The sequence below is a fragment of the Pseudorca crassidens genome, chromosome 4, assembly GCF_039906515.1.
Source record: "Pseudorca crassidens isolate mPseCra1 chromosome 4, mPseCra1.hap1, whole genome shotgun sequence".
Lineage (NCBI taxonomy): Eukaryota > Metazoa > Chordata > Mammalia > Artiodactyla > Delphinidae > Pseudorca > Pseudorca crassidens.
The window spans coordinates 65,445,159-65,469,160 of record NC_090299.1 but is presented as its reverse complement, the minus strand read 5'-3'; the positions used below and the strand labels follow the sequence as shown (position 1 = coordinate 65,469,160).

The window sequence follows — 24,002 nt, the reverse complement described above, 5'->3', positions numbered from 1 at the left end:
TCTTAGTCACTTTTGCATTTACTCATACACTGGTTTACACAGTGACCACTGCTTTGTGTGTGCGTCAACGCCCAAGCCCATTATAAAACTCTTGAAGATCAAGGATCAAGCCTTACACGCCCTTTTTATGCCCCTCGGTGCCTAGTGTGGGGCTGTGCAGAACAGAGTCAGTATCCAGTACGTCCTCCGTGTGACAAAATGTCTCCACGGGAAGCTACGCCATCACCTCCCAACCTGTCCTAGAAGATGAGTGCGTATCCACGGCACACCACGTCTTATGTTGAAATCAGGACAAGAATCTAAGACAAGCTCTCCTTCTTAGAATAAGCAGCTCATTCATCGGCAATGATACAGACAAGTATTTGCCAACAGGTTTCTTATCTTCAGAAAATTATTTCAGCAACATAAGAACTGAGACAAAAATCCACTGAGACATTCTTTATTGGTCACTTATTGGCAGACCAACATACTCGGACTTTGCATTCCATCAAAACGTGTCTGCAGGACAAACCCCAGAAGCTCACTTCTATGACTCCTAAGAAGATAGAGCTATCATGGAGAATCTTATAGGTAAAGAAAGCAGAAACTTCCATCTGTTGAACTCCCAGTCTTCAGGGATGGGTCCATTCTTTATGTAAAATTGTGTGTGTGTGTGTGTGTCTGTGTGTGTCTGTGTGTGTGTGAAGGAGAGGGAGGGGTAGAGTGTGGAGGGAAGGAGAGAAGAGGAGAAGGGAGAGAAACAGGATAATACTGATGATGACAGCAAAAAAATTGGGAGAAAGTTAATGATCTAATGAGGATTAAATTGCCTAGGTAGAACTCTTACTACTGGACTCAATTTATCCAACAGCTGTTTGTAACAGATGTATTGTGTGCCAGACCAGTGTCCAAGGGGGGAAATCCGAAGATAAATAGAAGAGGTCTTCAGGAAGCTTTCAATCTGGTACAGGAAGGAGACGTGGGATAAAGAGGTCGAGCGCTGTGACAACAGCTAGTGCGGAGGCTGTACAGGTACTTAGACGCCAGGGAGGAACCCACTAACTCTGCCCAGAGTGTTCTGGAACAACTTCCCAGAGAAAGAAACCACAACATACTGGAGGAAGCAGGAGGAAATGACGTCACCACAGAGGTCCAGGCCACTGTTTTCAAAACAATCGCTCTCAGCCTTGAGCTCTGACAGCCAAAGTTCATTATTCACAGATGATCAAGTCTGTAAGGGACCCAAATGTTCTTGCCCAGTTTTTGATCACAGGCTGGGCAAAAGGAGCTAGGAAGTAAGCCTCCAGTTGGTTCATCCTGTGGCTTGCTGGCAGCCCAGTGAGAGAGCTGACGGGTGCACAGTGACACAGAGTTGCACTGACTGTGTCATATTTATAATTGACTTTAGGCCTATCTCCAACAATAATAATGAAAATGGCGAGCGATCCGGGGTGCCAGCCCAGCGCCAGACACCGCTGAGCGGTTCACATATTCTCTCACTGGAATCTCTCAAGTATCTTATGAGGTAGGAATTTCCCCCATTTCGTGGACAAAAGGAGAAAAGCTAACATTAAAGTGCCTGCTATGTTACAAGCACTAAAGAGTTTATACACATTATCAATTCATTTACTCCTCTGAACAGCCCAATGAATTAGGTATAATTATATCTGGTTTTATAGATGAGGAAACTGGGGTTCAGGGAGGTGAGGTAACTTGCCTAAGGACACACAGGAGGCAAATCTAGGATCTGGACTGGCCACTAGGTTGAAGCATATGAAATCACATTATCTGACTGGTTTTGTTCTACTAATACAACAATTGCATTGGATTCAACCTAGGAGTTCCCAAATCCATTCACTTTCCACTATGCTCTCCATAAACAGATTTGAACTGGCTTTTGTTAAATATATATTCTTGGATAGTAACCAAAAAGAATGAAAAGGGTGAGGCAAGGATGTGAAACCAAACCACAGAGAACAAAGGAGAGCGTATACACTGCAACTAGATGCAATTATTATTATTATCATTTTACTGTACTAACTTTATCTCTTTCTGTCTATGCCTCTTTTGTCCTGAAGCATTTGCGTATAGTTGTAGGGTATATGGAGTATCATTACATTATTCTTGTCACTTCTCCGTAAGTTTAAAATTTTTCAAACTAAAAAGTTGGCGGGGTGGGGTGGACTTGTAAAGAGACTCATGAGAAAACCTTTCTTGAAAAGGTATTTGATTTCCCCAAATAGCGCTTTGCACTGCCTGAACTACTTAACTTTATGAGGGTAAGCAATTCACATCCAAAATTAAGTCCATAGTCCTCATGGGCTGGCAAATTCTTTCTGTAAAGGACCAACAGGTAGTAAACATTTTTAGGCTCTGTGAGCCCCATACAAACTCTTGCTTTGTTTCGATTTGTTTTGTTTTTTTGTTTACAACTCTTTTAGAATGTAAAAACCGTTCTTAGCAAGAAGGAAGGCCTGCACAAAAACAGGACATGGGCCAGAATTTGCCAACTCCTGATACAGATGGAATTCCATAGCGTTCTATCTATATAATAAAGTCTTAGGAAAACAAGTCAGAAACTTTCCTTTCTGGAATATTTCACAACAGTCTCTCTGATCTGGGTTCAGGGAACTAGATGACAGTCATTACTGGCTCCATACTGGGAGTGGCTTCCTTAGGGAATAGTCTTTGCAGCCTTTCTTTTAAATTCTTAAGTCCCCAAGTACACAATGCGGTATTCATTTAACATTTCTAAAAGCATGACACTTGTCACACATTTGCAGCTTTGTCAAACTTTGACCCTAGGCCATTTAGTTACTGCTCAGCGGAGAGCTCACATCGTTTGAGCATTTAACCTCCAAACTTCAACGACACACACTTGGCAAAAACAACAGAGGAAAAGAGAGACAGAGCAAAAATACATCTACTATAATTCTATCTGGCACAGGCACTCTATTTTACTCTTGCCATTAGTTATACATTTATGCATCAGTATTACTGTTTTCGGGAGTATATGTGCGAGGGCAAGTGTACTGCATTTCACAGGCGAAGTAAAAGAGCTCCCAGGGCGATTCTGAGGCTACTCAATTTCCATCTTATGTGCTGCCTGGAGGTGCCAGTCTTTTCTCTCTCCTATCTCTGTAGTCTTTAGTACAGGTCCACCAACCTCATTTGTCGCCATCAAGTTTGGACAGGTCTTACCTAAGAATACTGAAACCCCTACACTGTCCGCCGACCATAGCCTCCTACCCCCTCAGCTCTCTCACGCCCTCCCTCTCACTGGACTGCCTTCTTGTCTTAAGAGGGTCCTCCAGACCCTTGATGCTTATATTTTTCCAAGACCACCAACCCCACACAGTCCTCCTTCTTCCTCTGTCCAGCTGAGACGCCGTGGTTACCCTCTGTACTGCATTTCTCCCCAAACTCCAGGTTTTCCGGCACCAACTCCATCCCATCGCCACCACCCAACCTCTTGCTTTTCTCTCCCATTAAAATCCCAACTCTGGACACAGGACAATGATTAAGAGCAGAAGCAAAGGAATCAGACTTCTGAATTTAAATCTTTCTCATCTGGTACAACCTTAGCCTAGTTATTTAATCTCTGTACCTCAGTTACTTGCTCTGAAAAATGGGTATCATAATAGTCCTTGTAGGCCACAGGTAAGTTTAGAATCAGGCTGGCAAGAGGAAAACCAGACCCCAGGCCCAGAATATGCCCTTCTGTTTGAGAAGAACTGTGAGGTTTTTTTCAGACTCATAAACAACCACGATATTTTTTTTTAACATCTTTATTGGAGTATAATTGCTTTACATGTATCCCCATATCTCCTCCCTCTTGCGTCTCCCTCCCACCCTCCCTATCCCACCCCTCTAGGTGGTCACAAAGCACCTAGCTGATCTCCCTGTACTATGCGGCTGCTTCCCACTAGCTATCTATTTTACGTTTGGTAGTATATATAAGTCCATGCCACTCTCTCACTTCGTCCCAGCTTACTTTCCCCCTCCCCGTGTTCTCAAGTCCATTCTCTACGAACCAGGACATTTTCAGTGAACAAACAGCGTGTTGTTTCTCCACGATTGCAACCAACATTTAGAGCCAATCCAACTCAGAAGAGGTGAACTGCCAGTTTTCAAAATTTGAAAATATAGAGAGTTCTTATGTTTTTAAGTATTGCGACATGGGTGGTGGTTGAGAGTTAGAACTTCTTAATCACCAGCATCCACAAAACTCTCTCTGGTTCTAGAGCGTGGCGCAGCCTTAGGTGTTCTCATCTACTCTCCAAAGAGAACCCTCACTTTCCTGAGACTCTCCAAACTGGGTTTCCTGCCTTTCAGGCCCTACCATCAGCCCACCCCATGCCTGGAACAGTGCAAGTCCCCCTCCTTGTCAGAGTAGTCTCTGGATATGAGTCCTGGCAAAATACACTTGCTAATCTCAGTCTGCAGCAGCCCAATACGCTCCGGTTCAGATCACACTTAGCCACGCCCCCATCCCTGACAAAAAGGAGAGGGAGATCTTCTCCTTCCACTGTCACGACCTTCAGCGCATTCAGCTCCTGAGTCTTACTTCTGTCTCTCATTGTGCTGTGGGCCCTGCACTTAGAACTCTGTCTGCGTCTTGTTGGTCTGGCTGCTGTCCCAGCCTTCTCTCCAAGGCTCGGCTGGGACCCATGCTGCTGGCTTTCAGGACACCAGTGCAGTTCATTCCACCTTCACAAACTCTGCACCAGGACTGCCAGATGGAGTCCCACGGGGAAGCCAGGACTTGACCCTGGTCCTCAGACTCCTTCAAATACGCCAGGGGGTCTAATCCTCTGCGGTTAGAGGAGTTAAACAATAACTCACTTGTCCTGGGTTTTATCCTACCTACCCAGACAGTAACATTTGTCCACATCCTCTGTGTTGGCCATTTCCCTCAGCTCACCCGCAGGCTGTCAGCAGTCAAAACCCTTTATTTATTTAAAGAGGCTCCTGGCTATAATCTGTGCCTCCATGCTGTCTAACCATACTATTTCCTAACCATGGTCTGGACCTAAACCCCACCTCTCCACCTCTCAACAACCCATTCATTAATGTGTTTGTAAAAGGCCAACAGTTCGTGCCACTCCACACGAGAGACTCCATCCTCCAACTCAGCATCAACTGGGTAAGAAACAAAGTCCATGTGGGCAGATGTCTCTGGATCCAAAGCCTTGTCTTCAGACAAGCCTACCTAATGCAAAGGGAGTCAAGCGATATTATTCTATAACAGATTTACTCATATGATGGAGAGGTGGACGCCTATAAGAATCTTTGGAGCTAATGTTAGGAAAACAAAAGTTGGTACCAAAGACCCACTTCAACAGACTTAAGAGAGCATGATGCACATAAATTACATCAGATTCTGGCTCATCTGTTAACATCAGGAGAGGGCTAAGCCCAGAATCATTGGAGGAGCAGATGCTAGAACACAAGAGAAGTGTTTAGAGCCTGTCTGAGTTTGTCTCCATGAGATGCTGAACTAATTATGGTTTACCTAAGAGATGAGCTCTGATTTAGATTTAATAAAGGGAGAAGAGGTGGTGAGGAAAGTAAAGTATGAGAAGAGGGGAGAGACTCCACAGGAAAGAAGGTATGGAAACAGAAATCAGGGGGTGTACAGGCTTCCCTGGTGGCACAGTGGTTAAGAATCCACCTGCCAATGCAGGGGGATCTTCTGGGAAGATCCCACATGCCGCAAAGCAACTAAGCCTGTGCGCCACAACTACTGAGCCTGCTCTCTAGAACCTGTGAGCCACGACTACTGAGCCCGCGTACCACGACTACTGAAGCCCGCGCACCTAGAGCCCGTGCTCCGCAACAAGAGAAGCCACCGCAGTGAGAAACCCGTGCACCACAACGAAGAGTAGCCTCCGCTCGCTGCAACTAGAGAAAGCCTGCGTGCAGCAACAAAGACCTAACGCAGCCAAAAATAAATAAATTTATTTAAAAAAACAAAAGGAAGAAATCAGGGGACGTAAATTTCTCTTTGAAGAAAGAAAGGCAGTGGAGAGCAGAAAAAATAAACACTGACATGAACTATGTTGAAAATCGCTGCATAATAATCAACATTTGTACAGCAAATGTAATTTTTTAAAGCACCTTATCCACATTATCCTCTTGAAATTCACGAAAAACTTATGAAATAGGCAGCAGTTGTAAACTTTTTACTACCCCTTTAAAGAGAAACAAATGAGACTCAAGGAGGTTATATGATTTAAGGGGTGAAGAAAGGATTTGAGCCTCTATAGCTCAGGCTCCAAAACCCCTGCTCTTTCAACTACTTCAGTGGATCTCAAACAATATTCTGCAAGTCCCAAGGTAAGAGTGCATTCTATGTGATTCCATTTACATAAAGTTCAGGATAAGGCAAAATAGATGCTATGGTGATAGAAATCAAAACAGTGCTTTTCTATAGGTGGTTGACATTGACCGGGAAGGGACATGAGAGAGCTTTGTGCTCTATGTTTTGCTCAGGGTGTAGGTTACATGAATGTACACAGTTTACAAAATCCACTGGGTTGTATATCTAGGAGCTGTGCATTTCATGCATGTACATTTCAACTCAATAAAACAAAAATCAGTTATCCAAACGACAGAACCTATCAAATGAATTCAAAATACAAAATCTTGATTTGAAGTTTATGTCCATCCCTCTATAAGTATTAAGGCTCTAGCTTATTTTGTGTCTGGAAGCACTTCACAGAAAGCCCTTGAATCCATCATCACAGGAGCACTCTATGACAAAGCCCAGGTTCAAAACACAAAAATTGAACACTGCAGTTATTTTGTCAACAGCACAAATTAAATATATTCAAAATACCTCAGGGAAGTAGGCCTAGTGAGGAAGATGGCCTGGCATGTTTCAAGATGTTGTCAGTAAACAGAAAGCCCTGCTTTTACTTGGCACAAGCTGTTTTTGTTTGGAGGGAATAAGGGGAGAAAAGCTGCTTTTTTTTACCAAAACTTGGTCCACAACCTTCCAATTACTTGGGCCTGAATTCCTACATTGTAAAAGTTGGTTGGAACTGAGTAGCAGCTACCAGATATTCCTTCTTTAACTAATTTGAAATTGCCAAGGTCCCCACCACTCCCTACTGCCCCAAGGCTACTTATCTTTACTGCCTAACCCACCTAAGTGATTTGTTTTTGAATTTCAGATTCAAACTGTGAATAAATTCAAAACAAACACTAGAAGTTTTTCAGACAAACTGAATAGCATTAATGATTTTTCTTGAATAAAACCAACTGAATATAGGCTATACTTACTCGCAGAGAAGGATTCCATTTTCTAACCCTGTCCGAAAATCTTTATCACCAAAACTTCTGCCAGTTACTTGCTGGAAAAGAAAAAAAGAAAAACAGAGCATAAATTTTTCTTTTTTAATCAGGAAGCTCAGTGATTTTTTTCCAAGATATTTCAAGAGACTTGAAATAACTGGTGGCACTCCAAGAATGGGAAAAATCTGTTAGGTCTGAATTTCCTTTCCATGTGTAGCTTTGCTTAGATCAGCTAATCTTAAATTTAGACCATTTCTTTGAAGTTTTTTTTTTTCCTATCCAATACCTTAAAAAATATCTGTTCTTCCTGATAAGGATATTACTTTTGGGGTTTGGCCATGATAAGTCAAGGCCACAGCCTCTTTCATCCTGAGGGTCCAACCCACACTTTCAAAAAAGCCTGCAGAAAGCACCACCTAAGGGTAAAGTATCTATTTGTTAAAACATTAAGGGGGCAGAGGAGAGGAGGACACAGACCCCCTAACCTTGAGAGACTAACATCAAGACTGGAGGGAGAAAAGCCAATATCCATACTAACACGGTGTGAAAAAGGAAAATAAAAGCTGGCAAAGAATGAACTGTGCTGTGTCTGATAAAAACACAGTACTGATGGCCTTTCTTGATGCCTCTGGCTCTCAGCAGCCCTTTGGTCTGGGCACCAGGGCATTCATTTTTTCATTCAGTAGATATTTATTGAGCATCTACAATATGCCAGGAAAATATGCATGCTATAAATCCTAAAGCAACCTCTAAAATAGCAAAATTTTAAAATATAGCTAATAAGCCAAGAAAGGAGATTAAATGGAATTATAAAAAAGATACTCTAACCATAAAACAGAAAAAAGTAAAAGGGAATACAGAATAGATGGAATAAACAGAAAGCAAATAGCAATATTATAGACTTAAACCTAACCATGTCCATCAGAGCATTAAACATAAATGGTGTAAACATCTCCAATTAAACTAAAGAGATCATCAGATTGGATTAAAAAACAAGACCCAACTATGTGATGCCTACAAGCAATGCACTTTAAATACAAAGATATGAATAGGTAAAAATAGAATAGAATAAGATATACCGTGCTAACACTAATCAAAAGAAAGCTAAAGTGGTTGTATTAACTTCTACAATAAAGAATAATACCAGGGACAGAGAAAGTCATCTTAAAACAAAGGGTTTAGGTCATCAGGTAAATAATTCTAACACTTTTACACCTAATTTGTTTTTTTAAAAAAAGCTTCAAGATACATAAGCCAAATCAGATAGATCTGCAAGAAGAAATAGACAAATTCACAACTAGAGTCAGAGATTTAATATCTCTCTTTGATAACTGATAGAATAAGCAGATAGAAAATCAATACGGATAAAGAAGGCTTGAATAACACTATCAACCAAATTGACTTAATTGACATTTCTAGAATATTCCACCCTACAACAGCAGAATGAACATAATTCTTAAGTTCACAATGAACATCTATTGAAATAGACCAGTTTCTGGGTCAGAAAACTAGTCCCCAAAAGCTTAAAAGAATTTAGTACATAAAAAGAAAGTTATCTAACCACAATGGAATTAAATTAGAGATTAACAACAGAAATGTCTGAAAAAAATCCCTAACCCCAAGTAATACAATTCTAAACAACCCATTGATCAAAGAAGAAATCAAAAGAAATTAGAATGTATTTCGTAGAGAAAGAATATGACAATATAAAAATGTATGGAAAGATGCTAAAACAGTATATGGGGGAAATATATGGCACAAAATACCTATATATCAGAAAAAAGATCTCATATCAATGATTTCTGCTCCCACCTTAAGAACATTAAGCCCAAATTAATCAGAAAAAAGGAGAATTTATAGGAGTTGAAATCAATCAAGTAGAAAACCAAAGACTGACAGAGAAAAAAAATCAACAAAATCAAAAGCTATTTAGGACCAGAAACTGCTGCAGTTCTCAGCCATGGTTAATAGTTGTTGTCAAGAGGATCCCAGGGCTCCTTGCTGGAGGGATGAGGAGCTGATGGGGACCCGGGGAGGGTTTCTTGGAGTCTCTGTGGAGCCCCTGGGACAGATCTCATAGTGAAGGCTGTAGGATCTTCCTTCCAGCCCCAGAAGCTCTGCTTGAGTCCACAGGCGCCCACCTGACCTCTGGTTCCTGGGAAGAGTGGAGTTGTCAGCAAGAGACCCCGGACGCTGAGGCCCAGGGGGAAGATGCCAGCCAACTGGAATGCTCCTGGCTCTGACTACAGGGGGATGTGAAAACTCCTGTAAGCTGTGTGCCTGACAGGGTCTTGGTGCTCCAGCCTGGTGTCAGGCCTGAGCCTGTGAGATGAGAGAGCTGAGTTCAGGACATTGCACCACCAGAGACCTCATGGTCCCAAGTAATATCAATCAGTGAGAGCTCTCCCAGAAATCTCCATCTCAATGCTAAGACCCAGCTCCACCCAACAGCCAGGAAGCTCCAGTGCTGAACACCCTATGCCAAAAAACTAGCAAGAACACAACCCTACCCATTAGCAGAGAGGCTGCCTAAAATCATACTAAGTTCACAGACACCCCCAAACACACCACTAGACACATCCCACCTACCAGAACACAGGCACCAGTCCCCTCTACCAGGAAGCCCTCACAAGCCACTGAACTAACCTCACCCACTGGGGGTAGACATCAAAAACAATGGGAACCACAAACCTGCAGCCTGCAAAAAAGGAGACGTCAAACACGGTAAGTTAAACAAAATGAGAAGACAGAGAAATGCAGCAGATGAAGGAGCAAGGTAAAAACCCACCAGACCAAACAAATGAAAAGGAAATACTCAGTCTACCTGAAAAAGAATTCAGAGTAATTATATAAATACGATCCAAGTCTTGGAAATAGAATGGAGAAAATACAAGAAATGTTTAACAAGGACCTAGAAGAACTAAACAGCAAATAAACAATGATGAACAACACAATAAATGAAATTTAAAATTCTGTAGAAGGAATCAATAGCAGAATAACTGAGGCAGAAGAATGGATAAGTGACCTGGAAGATAAAATAGTGGAAATAACTACTGCAGAGGAGAATAAAGAAAAAAGAATGAAAAGAGTCGAGGACATTCTCAGAGAACTCTGGGACAACATTAAACGCACCAACATTCGAATTATAGGGGTCCCAGAAGAAGAAGAGAAAAAGAAAGGGTCTGAGAAAATATTTGAAGATATTATAGTTGAAAACTTCCCTAACATGGGAAAGGAAATAGTCAATCAAGTCCAGGAAGCACAGAGTCCCATACAGGATAAATCCAAGGACAAACATGCCAAGACACATATTAATCAAACTATCAAAAATTAAATACAAAGAAAAAACATTAAAAGCAGCAAGGGAAAAGCAACAAATAACATATAAGGGAATCCCCATAAGGTTAACAGCTGATCTTTCAGCAGAAACTCTGCAAACCAGAAGGGAGTGTCAGGACATATTTAAAGTGACAAAAGGGAAAAACCTACAACCAAGACTACTCTACCCAGCAAGTATCTCATTCAGATTCAACAGAGAAATTAAAACCTTTACAGACAAGCAAAAGCTAAGAGAATTCAGCACCACCAAACCAGCTTTACAACAAATGCTAAAGGAACTTCTCTAGGCAGGAAACACAAGAGAAGGAAAAGACCTACAATAACAAACCCAAAACAATTAAGAAAATGGTAATAGGAACATACATATCCATAACTACCTTAAATGTAAATGGATTAAATGCTCCAATCAAAAGACACAGACTGGCTGAATGGATACAAAAACAAGACCCATATATATGCTATCTACAAGAGACCCACTTAAGACCTAGGGACACATACAGACTGAAAGTGAGGGGATGGAAAAAGATAATCCATGCAAATGGAAATCAAAAGAAAGCTGGAGTAGCAATTCTCATATCAGATAAAATAGACTTTAAAATAAAGAATGTTACAAGAAACAAAGAAGGACACTACATAATGATCAAGGGATCAAACCAAGAAGAAGATATAGCAATTGTGAATATTTATGCACCCAAAAGAGGAGCACCTCAACACATAAGGCAAATGCTAACAGCCATAAAAGGGGAAATCAACAGTAACACAGTCATAGTAGGGGACTTTAACACCCCACTTTCACCAATGGACATATCATCCAAAATGGAAATAAATAAGGAAACATAAGCTTTAAATGACACATTAGACAGGATGGACTTAATTGATATTTATAGGACATTCCATCCAAAAACAACAGAATACACTTTCTTCTGAAGTGCTCATGGAACATTCTCTAGGATAGATCGTATCTCGGGTCACAAATCAAGCCTTGGTAAATTTAAGAAAATTGAAATCTTATCAAGTATCTTTTCCTACCACAACGCTATGAGACTAGATATCAATTACAGGAAAAAAATACTGTATAAAATACAAACACATGGAGGCTAAACAATACGTTACTGAATAACCGAGAGATCACTGAAGAAACAAAGAGGAAATAAAAAAATACCTAGAGACAAATGACAATGAAAACACGATGACCCAAAACCTATGGGATGCAGCAAAAGCAGTTCTAAAAGGGAAGTTTACAGCAATACAATCCTACCTCAAGAAACAAGAAAAATCTAGGGCTTCCCTGGTGGCGCAGTGGTTGAGAGTCCGCCTTCCGATGCAGGGGATGCGGGTTCATGCCCCGGTCCGGGAAGATCCCGCACGCCGCGGAGCGGCTAGGCCCGTGAGCCATGGCTGCTGAGCCTGTGCGTCAGGAGCCTGTGCTCCGCAATGGGAGAGGCCACAACAGTGAGAGGCCCACGTATCACAAAAAAAAAAAAAGAAACAAGAAAAATCTCAAATAAACAACCGAAACATACACTTAAAGCAATTAGAGAAAGAAGAACAAAAAAACCCCAAAGTCAGCAGAAGAAAAGAAATCATAAAGATCAGATCAGAAATAAATGAAAAATAAATGAAGGAAACAATAGCAAAGATCAAGAAAACTAAAAGCTGGTTCTTTGAGAAGATAAACAATATTGATAAACCATTAGCGAGACTCCTCAAGAAAAAAAGGGAGAAGACACAAATCAACAGAATTAGAAATGAAAAAGAAGTAAAAACTGACAGTGAATAAATACAAAGGATCATGAGAGATTACTATGAGCAACTATATGCCAATAAAATGGACAACCTGGAAGAAATGGACAAATTCTTAGAAAAGCACAACCTTCCAAGACAGAACCATGAAGAAATAGAAAATATAAGCAGACCAATCACAAGCACTGAAATTGAAACTGTGATTAAAAATCTTCCAACAAACAAAAGCCCAGGAGTAGATGGCTTCACAGGTGAATTCTATCAAATATGTAGAGAAGAGCTAACACCAACCTTCTCAAACTCTTCCAAAGTATAGCAGAGGGAGGAACACTCCTAAACTCATTCTATGAGGCCACCATATACCAAAAGCAGACAAAGATGTCACCAAAAAAGAAAACTACAGGCCAATATCACTGATGAACAGAGATGCAAAAATCCTCAACAAAATACTAGCAAACAGGGCTTCCCTGGTGGCGCAGTGGTTGAAAATCTGCCTGCCAATGCAGGGGACACGGGTTCGAGTCCTGGTCTGGAAAGATCCCATATGCCATGGAGCAACTAGGTCCGTGAGCCACAACTACTGAGTCTGCATGTCTGGAGCTTGTGCTCCACAACAAGAGAGGCTGCGACAGTGAGAGGCCCGCGAACTGCGATGAAGAGTGGCCCCCGATCGCCGCAACTAGAGAAATCCCTCGCACAGAAACGAAGACCCAACACAGCCAAAAATAAATATACAAATAAATAAATAAATAAAATACTAGCAAACAGAATCCAACAGCACATGAAAAGGATCATACACCATGATCAACTGGGGTTTATCCAGGCATGCAAGGATTCTTCAATATATGCAAATCAATCAATGTGATAAGCCATATTAACAAATTGAAGGAGAAAAACCATATGATCATCTCAATAGATGCAGAAAAAGCTTTTGACAAAATTCAACACCCATTTATGATAAAAACCCTCCAGAAAGTAGGCATAGAAGGAACTTACCTCAACATAATAAAGGCCATATATGACAAACCCACAGCCAACATCATTCTCAGTGGTGAAAAACTGAAACTATTTCCACTAAGATCAGGAACACGACAAGGTTGTCCACTGTCACCGCTATTTTTCAACATAGTTTTGGAAGTTTTAGCCACGGCAGTCAGAGAAGAAAAAAAAATAAAAGGAATACAAACCGGGAAAGAAGAAGTAAAACTGTCACTGTTTGCAGATGACATGATACTATACATAGAGAATCCTAAAGATGCTACCAGAAAACTACTACAGCTAATCAATGAATTTGGTAAAGTAGCAGGATACAAAATTAATGCACAGAAATCTCTTACATTCCTATACACTAACGATAAAAAATCTGAAAGAGAAATTAAGGAAACACTCCCATTTACCACTGCAACAAAAAGAGTAAAATACCTAGGAATAAGCCTACCTAAGGAGACAAAAGACCTGTATGCAGAAAACTATAAGACACTGATGAAATAGAAATTAAAGATGATACAAACAGATGGAGAGGTATACCATGTTCTTGGATTGGAAGAATCAACATTGTGAAAATAACTATACTACCCAAAGCAATCTACAGATTCAATGTAATCCCTATCAAACTACCAGTGGCATTTTTCATAGAACTAGAACAAAAAATTTCACAATTTGTATGGAAACACAAAAGACCCCAAATAGCCAAAGCAATGTTGAGAAAGAAAAACGGAGCTGGAGGAATCAGGCTCCCTGACTTCAGACTATACTACAAAGCTACAGTAATCAAGACAGTATGGTAGTGGCACAAAAACAGAACTATAGATCAATGGAACAGGATAGAAAGCCCAGAGATAACCCATGCACATATGGTCACCTTATCTTTCATAAAGGAGGCAGTAATATACATTGGAGAAAAGACAGTCTCTTCAATAAGTGGTGCTGGGAAAACTGGACAGCTACATGTGAAAGTATAAAATTAGAACACTTCCTAACACCATACACAAAAATAAACTCCAAATGGATAAAAGACCTAAATGTAAGGCCAGACACTATAAAACTCTTGGAGGAAAACATAGGCAGAACACTCTATGACATAAATCACAGCAAGATCCTTTTTGACCAACCTCCTTGAGAAGTGGAAATAAAAACAAAAATTAACAAATGGGACATAATGAAACTTCAAAGCTTTTGCACAGCAAAGGAAAACATAAACAAGATGAAAGACAACCCTCAGAAAGGAGAAAATATTTGCAAACAAAGCAATTGACAAAGGATTAATCTCCAAGATATATAAGCAGCTCATGCAGCTCAATATCACAAAAACAAACAACCCAATCCAAAAATGGGCAGGAGATCTAAACAGACATTTCTCCAGAGAAGATACACAGATTGCTGGCAAATACATGAAAGGATGCTCAACATCACTAATCAGTAGGGAAATGCAAATCAAAAGTACAATGAGGTATCACCTCACACCAGTCAGAATGGCCATCATCAAAATATCTACCAACAATAAATGTTGGAGAGGGTGTGGAGAAAAGGGAACCCTCTTGCACTGTTGGTGGGAATGTGAATTGATACAGCCACTATGGAGAACAGTATGGAGGTTCCTTAAAAAACTAGAAATAGAAATACCATATGACCCAGCAATCCCACTACTGAGCATATACCCTGAGAAAACCATAATTCAAAAACGTCATGTACCACAATGTTCACTGCAGCACTATTTACAATAGCCAGGACATGGAAGCAACCTAAGTGTCAATCTACTGATAAACGGATAAAGAAGATGTGGCACATATATACATGGTATATTACTCAGCCATAAAAAGAAGCGAAATTGAGTTATTTGTAGTGAGGTGGATGGACCTAGAGTCTGTCAGACAGAGTGAAGTAAGTCAGAAAGAGAAAGACAAATACCATATGCTAACACGTATATATGGATCTAAAAAAAAAATTGTTCTGAAGAACCTGGGGGCAGGACAGGAATAAAGATGCAGATGTAGAGAATGGACTTGAGGACACGGGGAGGGAGAAGGGTAAACTGAGACAAAATGAGAGAGTAGCATTGACATATATACACTACCAAATGTAAAATAGATAGCTAGTGGGAAGCAGCCACATAGCACAGGGAGATCAGCTCGGTGCTTTGTGACCACCTAGAGGGGTGGGATAGGGAGGGTGGGAGGGAGACACAAGAGGGAGGGGATATGGGGATATATATATATACATATAGCTGTTTCACTTTGTTATACAGCAGAAAGTAATACAACATTGTAAAGCATTTATACTCTAATAACGATGTTAAAAAACTCTTTATTTGAGATCAACAAAATTGATAAACCTTTAGCTAATAAATTTGATAACCTTTGGTTTTTAGCCAAAAAAGAAAGACACAAATTACCAATACAAGGAATGACATGCTATCATTACAGATTCTACATACATTAAAAGGATAACAAAGAAATATAAATAAATCTGTGACAATAAGTTCACCAACTTAGATGAATTGAATAAAATTTTTGACACAAGCGTCCATAGTTCACTCAACAAAGAAATAGATAACCTTCCCAAAAGAAAACGCCAGGCCCAGAAGGCTTACCTGGTGAATTACAGCAAATATTTAAGAAAGAAGTAATGCAAATCTACACAAACTCTTCCAGAGAGTTGAAGAGGAAAGAATACTTCCCAGTTCATTTAATTAGGGCAGCATTACCGTGATTCTAAAATGAAAGACATTATAAAACAGATAACACACATATACACACAGACACAGACATACACACAGGGGAAATATGTCAACACCATGGTGGGAATCAGATGTGATCTTTATTTTCTTCTTTTAAAGTTTCCCTCTTTTCCTAAAACTTTCTCCAGTTAATACATATTACTTTAACCATCAGAAAAAACCAAACAAGGTTTTTTCTTTTTCTTTTTTTTTTTTTAAGAGCAGCCCAAGGAAACTAAGCAGTCCCAACTCTTCCTTGTAAATCAGAGTTCAAGTTCTATTATAAGACATCCTCATTACCACTCCCACTAGAAAGGCAATCCACAAGCCAATACAATATACCACCTCCAAAAAATTCCTTTGTTAATATCCTCTCATTCTTATCTGAGGAAAGGTGAGAAAATAGATAAAACGTAGTTCCTTACAGTTTGCAAATATCTAGCTTTTTCCGCAAAATAAAATATTGAGAAAGGAATTAAAGAAAGTCTTCATAAAGCTAAAGTTTTCACCACAGACTTAGAACAGCATAGCATTTTCTTTCATGAATTTATTAGTCCTGATTTATAGTCTCAAAACGTTACTAATATTCTCTATAAAACTAACCTCCATTCAGTGAGAAGTGATTAGAAAGCTTTTAAAACATTTTTTTCAGGTCTTTACATTTTTGTTAAAAGTATTATATTCTAGTGCAGATGGTGCTAACATTGAGAACCAAAGCTCGTTTAGCTACATTTATTACAGAATTTCTGGCTAAGTTAAGCCAGGCCCCTCTCCATTTACTGGGCGAAGATGATAAGCAGGGCTGAGATAGAAACACAAATGAGATATGGCCACTGCATGCAGAAAACTCACAGATGGGAGGAAAGCAGATATCTAAGCTCCTACCATAAATAGAAGGTAACAGAACTATTAAGATTATAAGATAATATTGGTGGCCCATGAACCACCTAAAATTCCCATGTACTATTTAAAATTATCTTGCATGTGATGCATGGCCACTAAAAAATTTCAAGTAGATTCGATTTAATAGTCCAAAGTCAGCCTGCTAATCAAGATGTAGTCTGATTAAATTCAGTTTCCTAGACTCCTAATTGTGGAGGTGGGAGCAGGCACCAAGCATTTGGAGGAAGGTGCTCATTTCCACCTCTGTTCCTCCTCATCTGCCTCCTTCCCCGCTCTTCTGTGTCCATCAGGTCCCAGCATAGCTTTCAAACGGCTCTCCACTGATCCAAATGCCATCCGTTGTTCCAAGCCCAGGTTACTTAGTGTAGAGGCACCTGGCCCTTTGTTAGGAGGGTCAACAGCTGAATAGACTCCAGAAATTCAACAAGGACTGAGCCACTGCACACTCTGGTCCTTAGACCAGCACCGGCAGCAGCCGCAGCAGCATCTTCACCTGGAATTAACGTTAGATATACAGACTCAGTCCTCCCACCTTCTCCAAGATCTACTTAATCAGAACAAGCGTTTAAAAAAGAGCCCATGTGATTCATACGCAAAGTAAATTTTACAAAGCCCTGACCTCGCATACTAAACTAAGCCAGCAGTTCAGTCTCAGAAAGGTTGGACCCTCCGTTAGAATCAGGAATTTGGATGACTTGTCTCAATGACCCCTCTTAGCAACATCTTTATGATGTATTTACAGTGTCACACATTGTATAGTTTAACTATAAAGATTCGTAACAGCATAAGCCATTACTATAAAGACAAAAAAAACCCAGCGGCCAAGAATTAACCGCCATTACCAACAGACCATGAGCAGGGGAAATGAAAAGTGACTGCCAAGCTCTTCACTAACCTTCCCACCTGGGCCCCAACTGATGGAGGACTCTCAGTAACCTTCCAGACAAGGCACTGACCAAGCCATCAGCTCGTGATCACTCTCCAAGGACACAGAATAGGATGGGAAGATTAATAGAGCCTTAAAGAGGATCTGTGATGGAGATCTGGGATGTGGGGTGGGTGGGGAGAGAGCCCAGGTTCAGAAGCATTCAGGGGCTAACAGGGGAAGAGCAGCATGAAGTGTCAAGAGCACTTTATCATTCCCCCAAATCCTGCTCTGCATACCTTGCTGGTCCTCACCCATCCGACCAGCTAGTCCTAGCAACTCTACCCTTGCAGTTGTTCAGCTTAGTTATACTTGACCCCACTCTTTCATACCCAGTCACATCCACCAACAAATCCTGTTGATTCACCCTTCAGAATTTAGCCAGAATCCAACCAATCGTGGCCTCCACTCTACCACCTTCCTCCGAGCCATCACCATCTTACACCTTAGATAAGAGTCTCCTAACTGGCTCACTGCTTCCACCCTTGCCTCCTTCCATCTATTCTCAACCCAGCAGCCAGGGTAATCCTGTCAAGTACTCCACTCAAACCCACCCCAATACTCCCCCATCTCACTCACAGTAAAACCCAAAGTTTTTACAGTTCTCTGAAGGTATTCAACATAAAAACAAACAAGGAAAAAAAACCCTACGAGGGGAGTATGGACAAAACTATTGGGCACCACCATGATTTTAAGGGTAGACATAACGAACTTGCATACATCTCCCCCATTCACGGTGATCCTCAGAAGTACTTATGGTGGCAATTATGTCACCAACTATGCCCTATATGCCTTTCAGAAGAGTCCAATGTCAGAGTTTTTTTCCTACTTTATGGTTTAGGATTAATTCACTTTCATTACTAACCAAAATATTTGTTGGCAGAACATACTGTGTAAGATTAAAATAGTCTATAAATAGGTAATTTACCAAAACCTCGATGGTTTTAAAGGAAAAGCTTCCTTCTACCTTAGCAATCAAACCAAAAGCAGAAGCAAGAGGACATCATGATGTGTCATCACACTATTTTATGCAAGTAATTACTGAGTAATAAGCTCATCTGGACTCGATTTCCTTCCCATAGAACTAAAAGGTAATTATGTCTCTGAGTTTGTCCATGTCAATGGCACTGCTCTAGAACACTCAGATAACTGAAATATGGAGAACTTTTTAAAAAAACAGTCTAATAAAGAAAACCACACAATTTTATGGTAACGTTTTTACAATGTGTTTATAATGTAACACACTGACACTGTATGTCTTAATGCCTCATTTTGTTAATTACTTTATTACCATCGTTACTAAGTAGGTGCCATGAACAAAGACTGCCAAGAATCAGTCTTTCAGCCTGATCATTACCATTTATACAAATTGCATTTCAGAAATATTTTCATTTATCTTCAGTTGTTTCTTGAAAACAATCTGGTGGACAAACTACAGTCTACTAATAAACTGCAGGTCCAAAGGGATTTTAAATAAATGTTGGAGGAACTTCCCTGGTGGTCCAGTGGGTAGGACTCTGTGCTCCCAATAGAGGGGTCCTGGGTTCAATCCCTGGTTAGGAAATTAGATCACACATGCAGGCCGCAACTAGGAAGTCTGCGTGCCACAACGAAAGATCCCACATGCCACAACGAAGATCCTGCATGCCACAACTAAGACCCGGCACAGCCAAAATAAATAAATAAATAAGTAAAATTTTTTTAAGTTATAATTTTAAAAAATAAAAAAATAAATGTTGGAAATCCTATTATAATGATCTTAAGAAGCAATTCTATTGGCTGGCAAAATAATGGTCCCTGCATTCAAGAAATAGAAAAAATACAAAATTTACTATATTTTGACTTAATCTTTGAAAGACATGGACATTTTCCCTAAATTGTTGTACAAAAACAGGTACACTTTTCAGAAGGTTTGATTTCCTCCTACCAACAGTCAATGAAAATCACACCTCTTTAATTCACCAGAGAAAATTATTTGTAGTTCATTATGCTCACTTCTCTTCTGATAATATTTGACTTATTTAACAGAAAGAGTATTTCTTCTTAAATCTAAATTGTAAAATAAAGCAGAAGAGAATTGCTCTTATTTTTCACATTTATTGACAAATAAATCCACTGCTATTGCTGTCTCCTTAATAGGGCTGCTAGAAAAATCAAATCAAAATTCTGTGGAGAAGAACACAGCAAGGAGGCAGCTGTCTGCAAGCTAGGAAGGGTGCTCTCGCTAGAGACCAATCAGCTAGCATCTTCATCTTGGACTTCCCAGCATTCAGAACTTCCCAACTGGCCCAGAAAGCTGTGTTCTCGGTTTTCTGCCAGCTCATCAGCCACAGGATCCAATCCATTGCCAGCACAGGCTGTTACAACGCCAACCTGGGTCCAGAGATGGGCTTTGGACTGTGCAGGCATAAAGGTTAATAGTTTAAAAAAACAAATACACCAGAGGGCAGACAGCAGAAGCAAGAAGAACTACAATCCTGCAGCCTGTGAAACAAAAACCACATTCACAGAAAGACAGACAAGATGAAAAGGTAGAGGGCTAGGTACCAGATGAAGGAACAAGATAAAACCCCAGTAAAACAACTAAATGAAGTGGAGATAGGCAACCTTCAGAAAAAGAATTCAGAATAATGATAGTGAAGATGATCCAGGACCTCGGAAAAAGAATGGAGGCAAAGATCGAGAAGATGCAAGAAATGTTTAACAAAGACCTAGAAGAATTAAAGAACAAACAAACATAGATGAACAATACACTAACTAAAATGAAAACTACACTAGAAGGAATCAATAGCAGAATAACTGAGGCAGAAGAAGGGATAAGTGACCCGGAAGACAGAATGGTGGAATTCACTGCTGCGGAACAGAATTAAAAAAAAAAGAATGAAAAGAAATGAAGACAGCCTAAGAGACCTCTGGGACAACATTAAATGCAACAACATTCGCATTACAGGGGTCCCAGAAGGAGAAGAGAGAGAGAAAGGACCCAAGAAAATCTTTGAAGAGATTACAGTCGAAAACTTCCCTAACATGGGAAAGGAAATAGCCACCCAAGTCCAGGAAGCACAGCGAGTCCCATACAGGATACACCCAAGGAGAAACACGCCAAGACACATAGTAATCAAACTGGCAAAAATTAAAGACAAAGAAAAATAATTGAAAGCAGCAAGGGAAAAATGACAACATACAAGGGAACTCCCATAAAGTTAACAGCTGATTTCTCAGCAGAAACTCTACAAGCCAGAAGGGAGTGGCATGATATACTTAAAGTGATGAAAGGGAAGAACCTACAGCCAAGATTACTCTACCCAGCAAGGATCTCTTTCAGATTCAATGGAGAAATCAAAAGCTTTACAGACAAGCAAAAGCTAAGAGAATTCAGCACCACCAAACCAGCTCTATAACAAATGCTAAAGGAACTTCTCTAAGTGGGAAACACAAGAGAAGAAAAGGACCTACAAAAACAAACCCAAAACAATTAAGAAAATGGTCATAGGAACATACATATCAATAGTTATCTTAAAGGTGAATGGATTAAATGCTCCAACCAAAACACACAGGCTTGCTGAATGGATACAGAAACAAGACCCATATATATGCTGTCTACAAGAGACCCACTTCAGACCTAGGGACACATACAGATTGAAAGTGAGAGGATGGAAAAAGATATTCCATGCAAATGGAAATCAAAAGAAAGCTGGAGTAGCAACTCTCATATCAGATAAAATAGACTTTAAAATAAAGAATGCTACAAGAGGCAAGGAAGGACACTACATCATGATCAAGGGATCAATCCAAGAAGAAGATATAACAATTGTAAATATATATGCACCCAACATAGGAGCACCTCAATACATAAGGCAACTGCTAACAGCCCTAAAAGAGGAAATCGACACTAACACAATAATAGTGGGGGACTTTAACACCTCACTTACACCAATGGACAGATCAGCCAAAGTGAAAATAAATAAGGAAACAGAAGCTTTAAATGACACAATAGACCAGATAGATTTAATTGATATTTATAGGAAATTCCATCCAGAAACAGCAGATTATACTTTCTTCTCAAGTGCACACGGAACATTCTCCAGGATAGATCACATCTTGGGTCACAAATCAAGCCTCAGTAAATTTAAGAAAATTGAAATCATATCAAGCATCTTTTCTGACCACAATGCTATGAAATTAGAGATGAATTACAGGGGAAAAAAACGTAAAAAATACAAACACATGGAGGCTAAACAATACACTACTAAATAACCAAGAGATCACTGAAGAAATCTAAGAGGAAATCAAAAAATACCTAGAGACAAATGACAATGAAAACACGACGATCCCAAACCTATGGGATGCAGCAAAAGCAGTTCTAAGAGGGAAGTTAATAGCTATACAAGCCTACCTCAAGAAACAAGAAAAATCTCAAATAAACAATCTAACCTTACACCTAAAGGAACTAGAGAAAGAAGAACAAACAAAACCCAAAGTTAGCAGAAGGAAAGAAATCATGAAGATCAGAGGAGAAATAAATGAAAGAGAAACAAAGATAATGATAGCAAAGATCAATAAAACTAAAAGCTGGTTCTTTGAGAAGATAAGCAAAGTTGATAAACCATTAGCCAGACTCATCAAGAAAAAGAGGGAGAGGACTCAAATCAATAAAATTAGAAATGAAAAAGGAGAAGTTACAACAGACACCACAGAAATACAAAGCATCCTAAGAGACTACTACAAGCAACTCTATGCCAATAAGATGGACAACCTGGGAGAAATGGACAAATCCTTAGAAAGGTATAACCTTCCAAGACTGAACATGGAAGAAATAGAAAATATGAACAGACCAATCACAAGTAATGAAATTGGAACTGGGATTAAAAATCTTCCAACAAACAAAAGTCCAGGACCAGATGGCTTCACAGGTGAATTCTATCAAACACTTAGAGAAGAGCTAACACCCATCTTTCTCAAACTCTTCCAAAAAATTGCGGAGGAAGGAACACTCCCAAACTCATTCTGTGAGGCCACCATCACCCTGATACCAAAACCAGCCAAAGATATTAGAAAAAAAGAAAATTACAGACCAATATCACTGATGAATGTAGATGCAAAAATCCTCATCAAAATACTAGCAAACAGAATCCAACACATTAAAAGGATCATACACCATGATCAAGTGGGATTTATCCCAGGAATGCAAGGATTCTTCAACATATGTAAATTAATCAATGTGATAAACCATATTAACAAATTGAAGAATAAAAACCATATGATCATGTCAATAAATGCAGAAAAAGCTTTTGACAAAATTCAACACCCATTTATGATAAAAACTCTCCAGAAAGTGGGCATAGAGGGAATCTACCTCAACATAATAAAGGTCATATACGACAAACCCAAGGCAAACATCATTCTCAATGGTGAAAAACTGAAAGTGTTTCCTCTAAGATCAGCAACAGGACAAGAATGTCCACTCTCACCACTATTATTCAACAGTTTTTGAAGTCCTAGCCATGGCAGTCAGAGAAGAAAAAGAAATAAAAGGAATCCAAATTGGAAAAGAAGAATTAAAACTGTCACTGTTTGCAGATGACATGATACTACACATAGAGAATCCTAAAGATGCTACCAGAAAACTATTAGAGCTAATCAATGAATTTGGTAAAGTAGCAGGATACAAAATTAATGCACAGAAACCTCTTGCATTCCTATACACTAATGATGAAAAATCTGAAAGAGAAATTAAGGAAACACTCCCATTTACCACTGCAACAAAAAGAATAAAATACCTAGGAATAAACCTACCTAGGGAGAAAAAAGACCTGTATGCAGAAAACTACAAGACACTGATGAAAGAAATTAAAGATGATACCAACAGATGGAGAGATATACCATGCTCTTGGATTGGAAGAATCAATGTTGTGAAAATGACTATACTACCCAAAGCAATCTCCAGATTCAATGCAATCCCTATCAAACTACCAATGACATTTTTTACAGAACTGGAACAAAAATCTTAAAATTTGTACGGAGACACAAAAGACCCCGAATAGCCAAAGCAGTCTTGAGGGAAAAAAACAGAGCTGGAGGAATCAGGCTCCCTGACTT

The 24,002-nt window shown here is 39.7% G+C and overlaps 1 protein-coding gene across 6 annotated transcripts in view; it reads right to left on the bottom strand.

Moving 5' to 3' along the window:
- LIMCH1 (LIM and calponin homology domains 1) overlaps positions 1–24,002 on the bottom strand; it is a 340,013-nt gene that overhangs the window by 190,717 nt on the left and 125,294 nt on the right. For 4 of the 6 annotated variants that reach the window (XM_067735831.1, XM_067735825.1, XM_067735826.1 and 1 more), the window contains exon 2: positions 7,267–7,333. The exons of 1 other annotated variant lie outside the window; for it this stretch is intronic. In XM_067735831.1, coding sequence (XP_067591932.1) covers positions 7,267–7,333 — 67 coding nt within the window. Of the gene's footprint in view, positions 1–7,266; positions 7,338–24,002 lie in introns of those variants that run through there. One more of the 6 variants, XM_067735823.1, reaches the window with a different exon arrangement.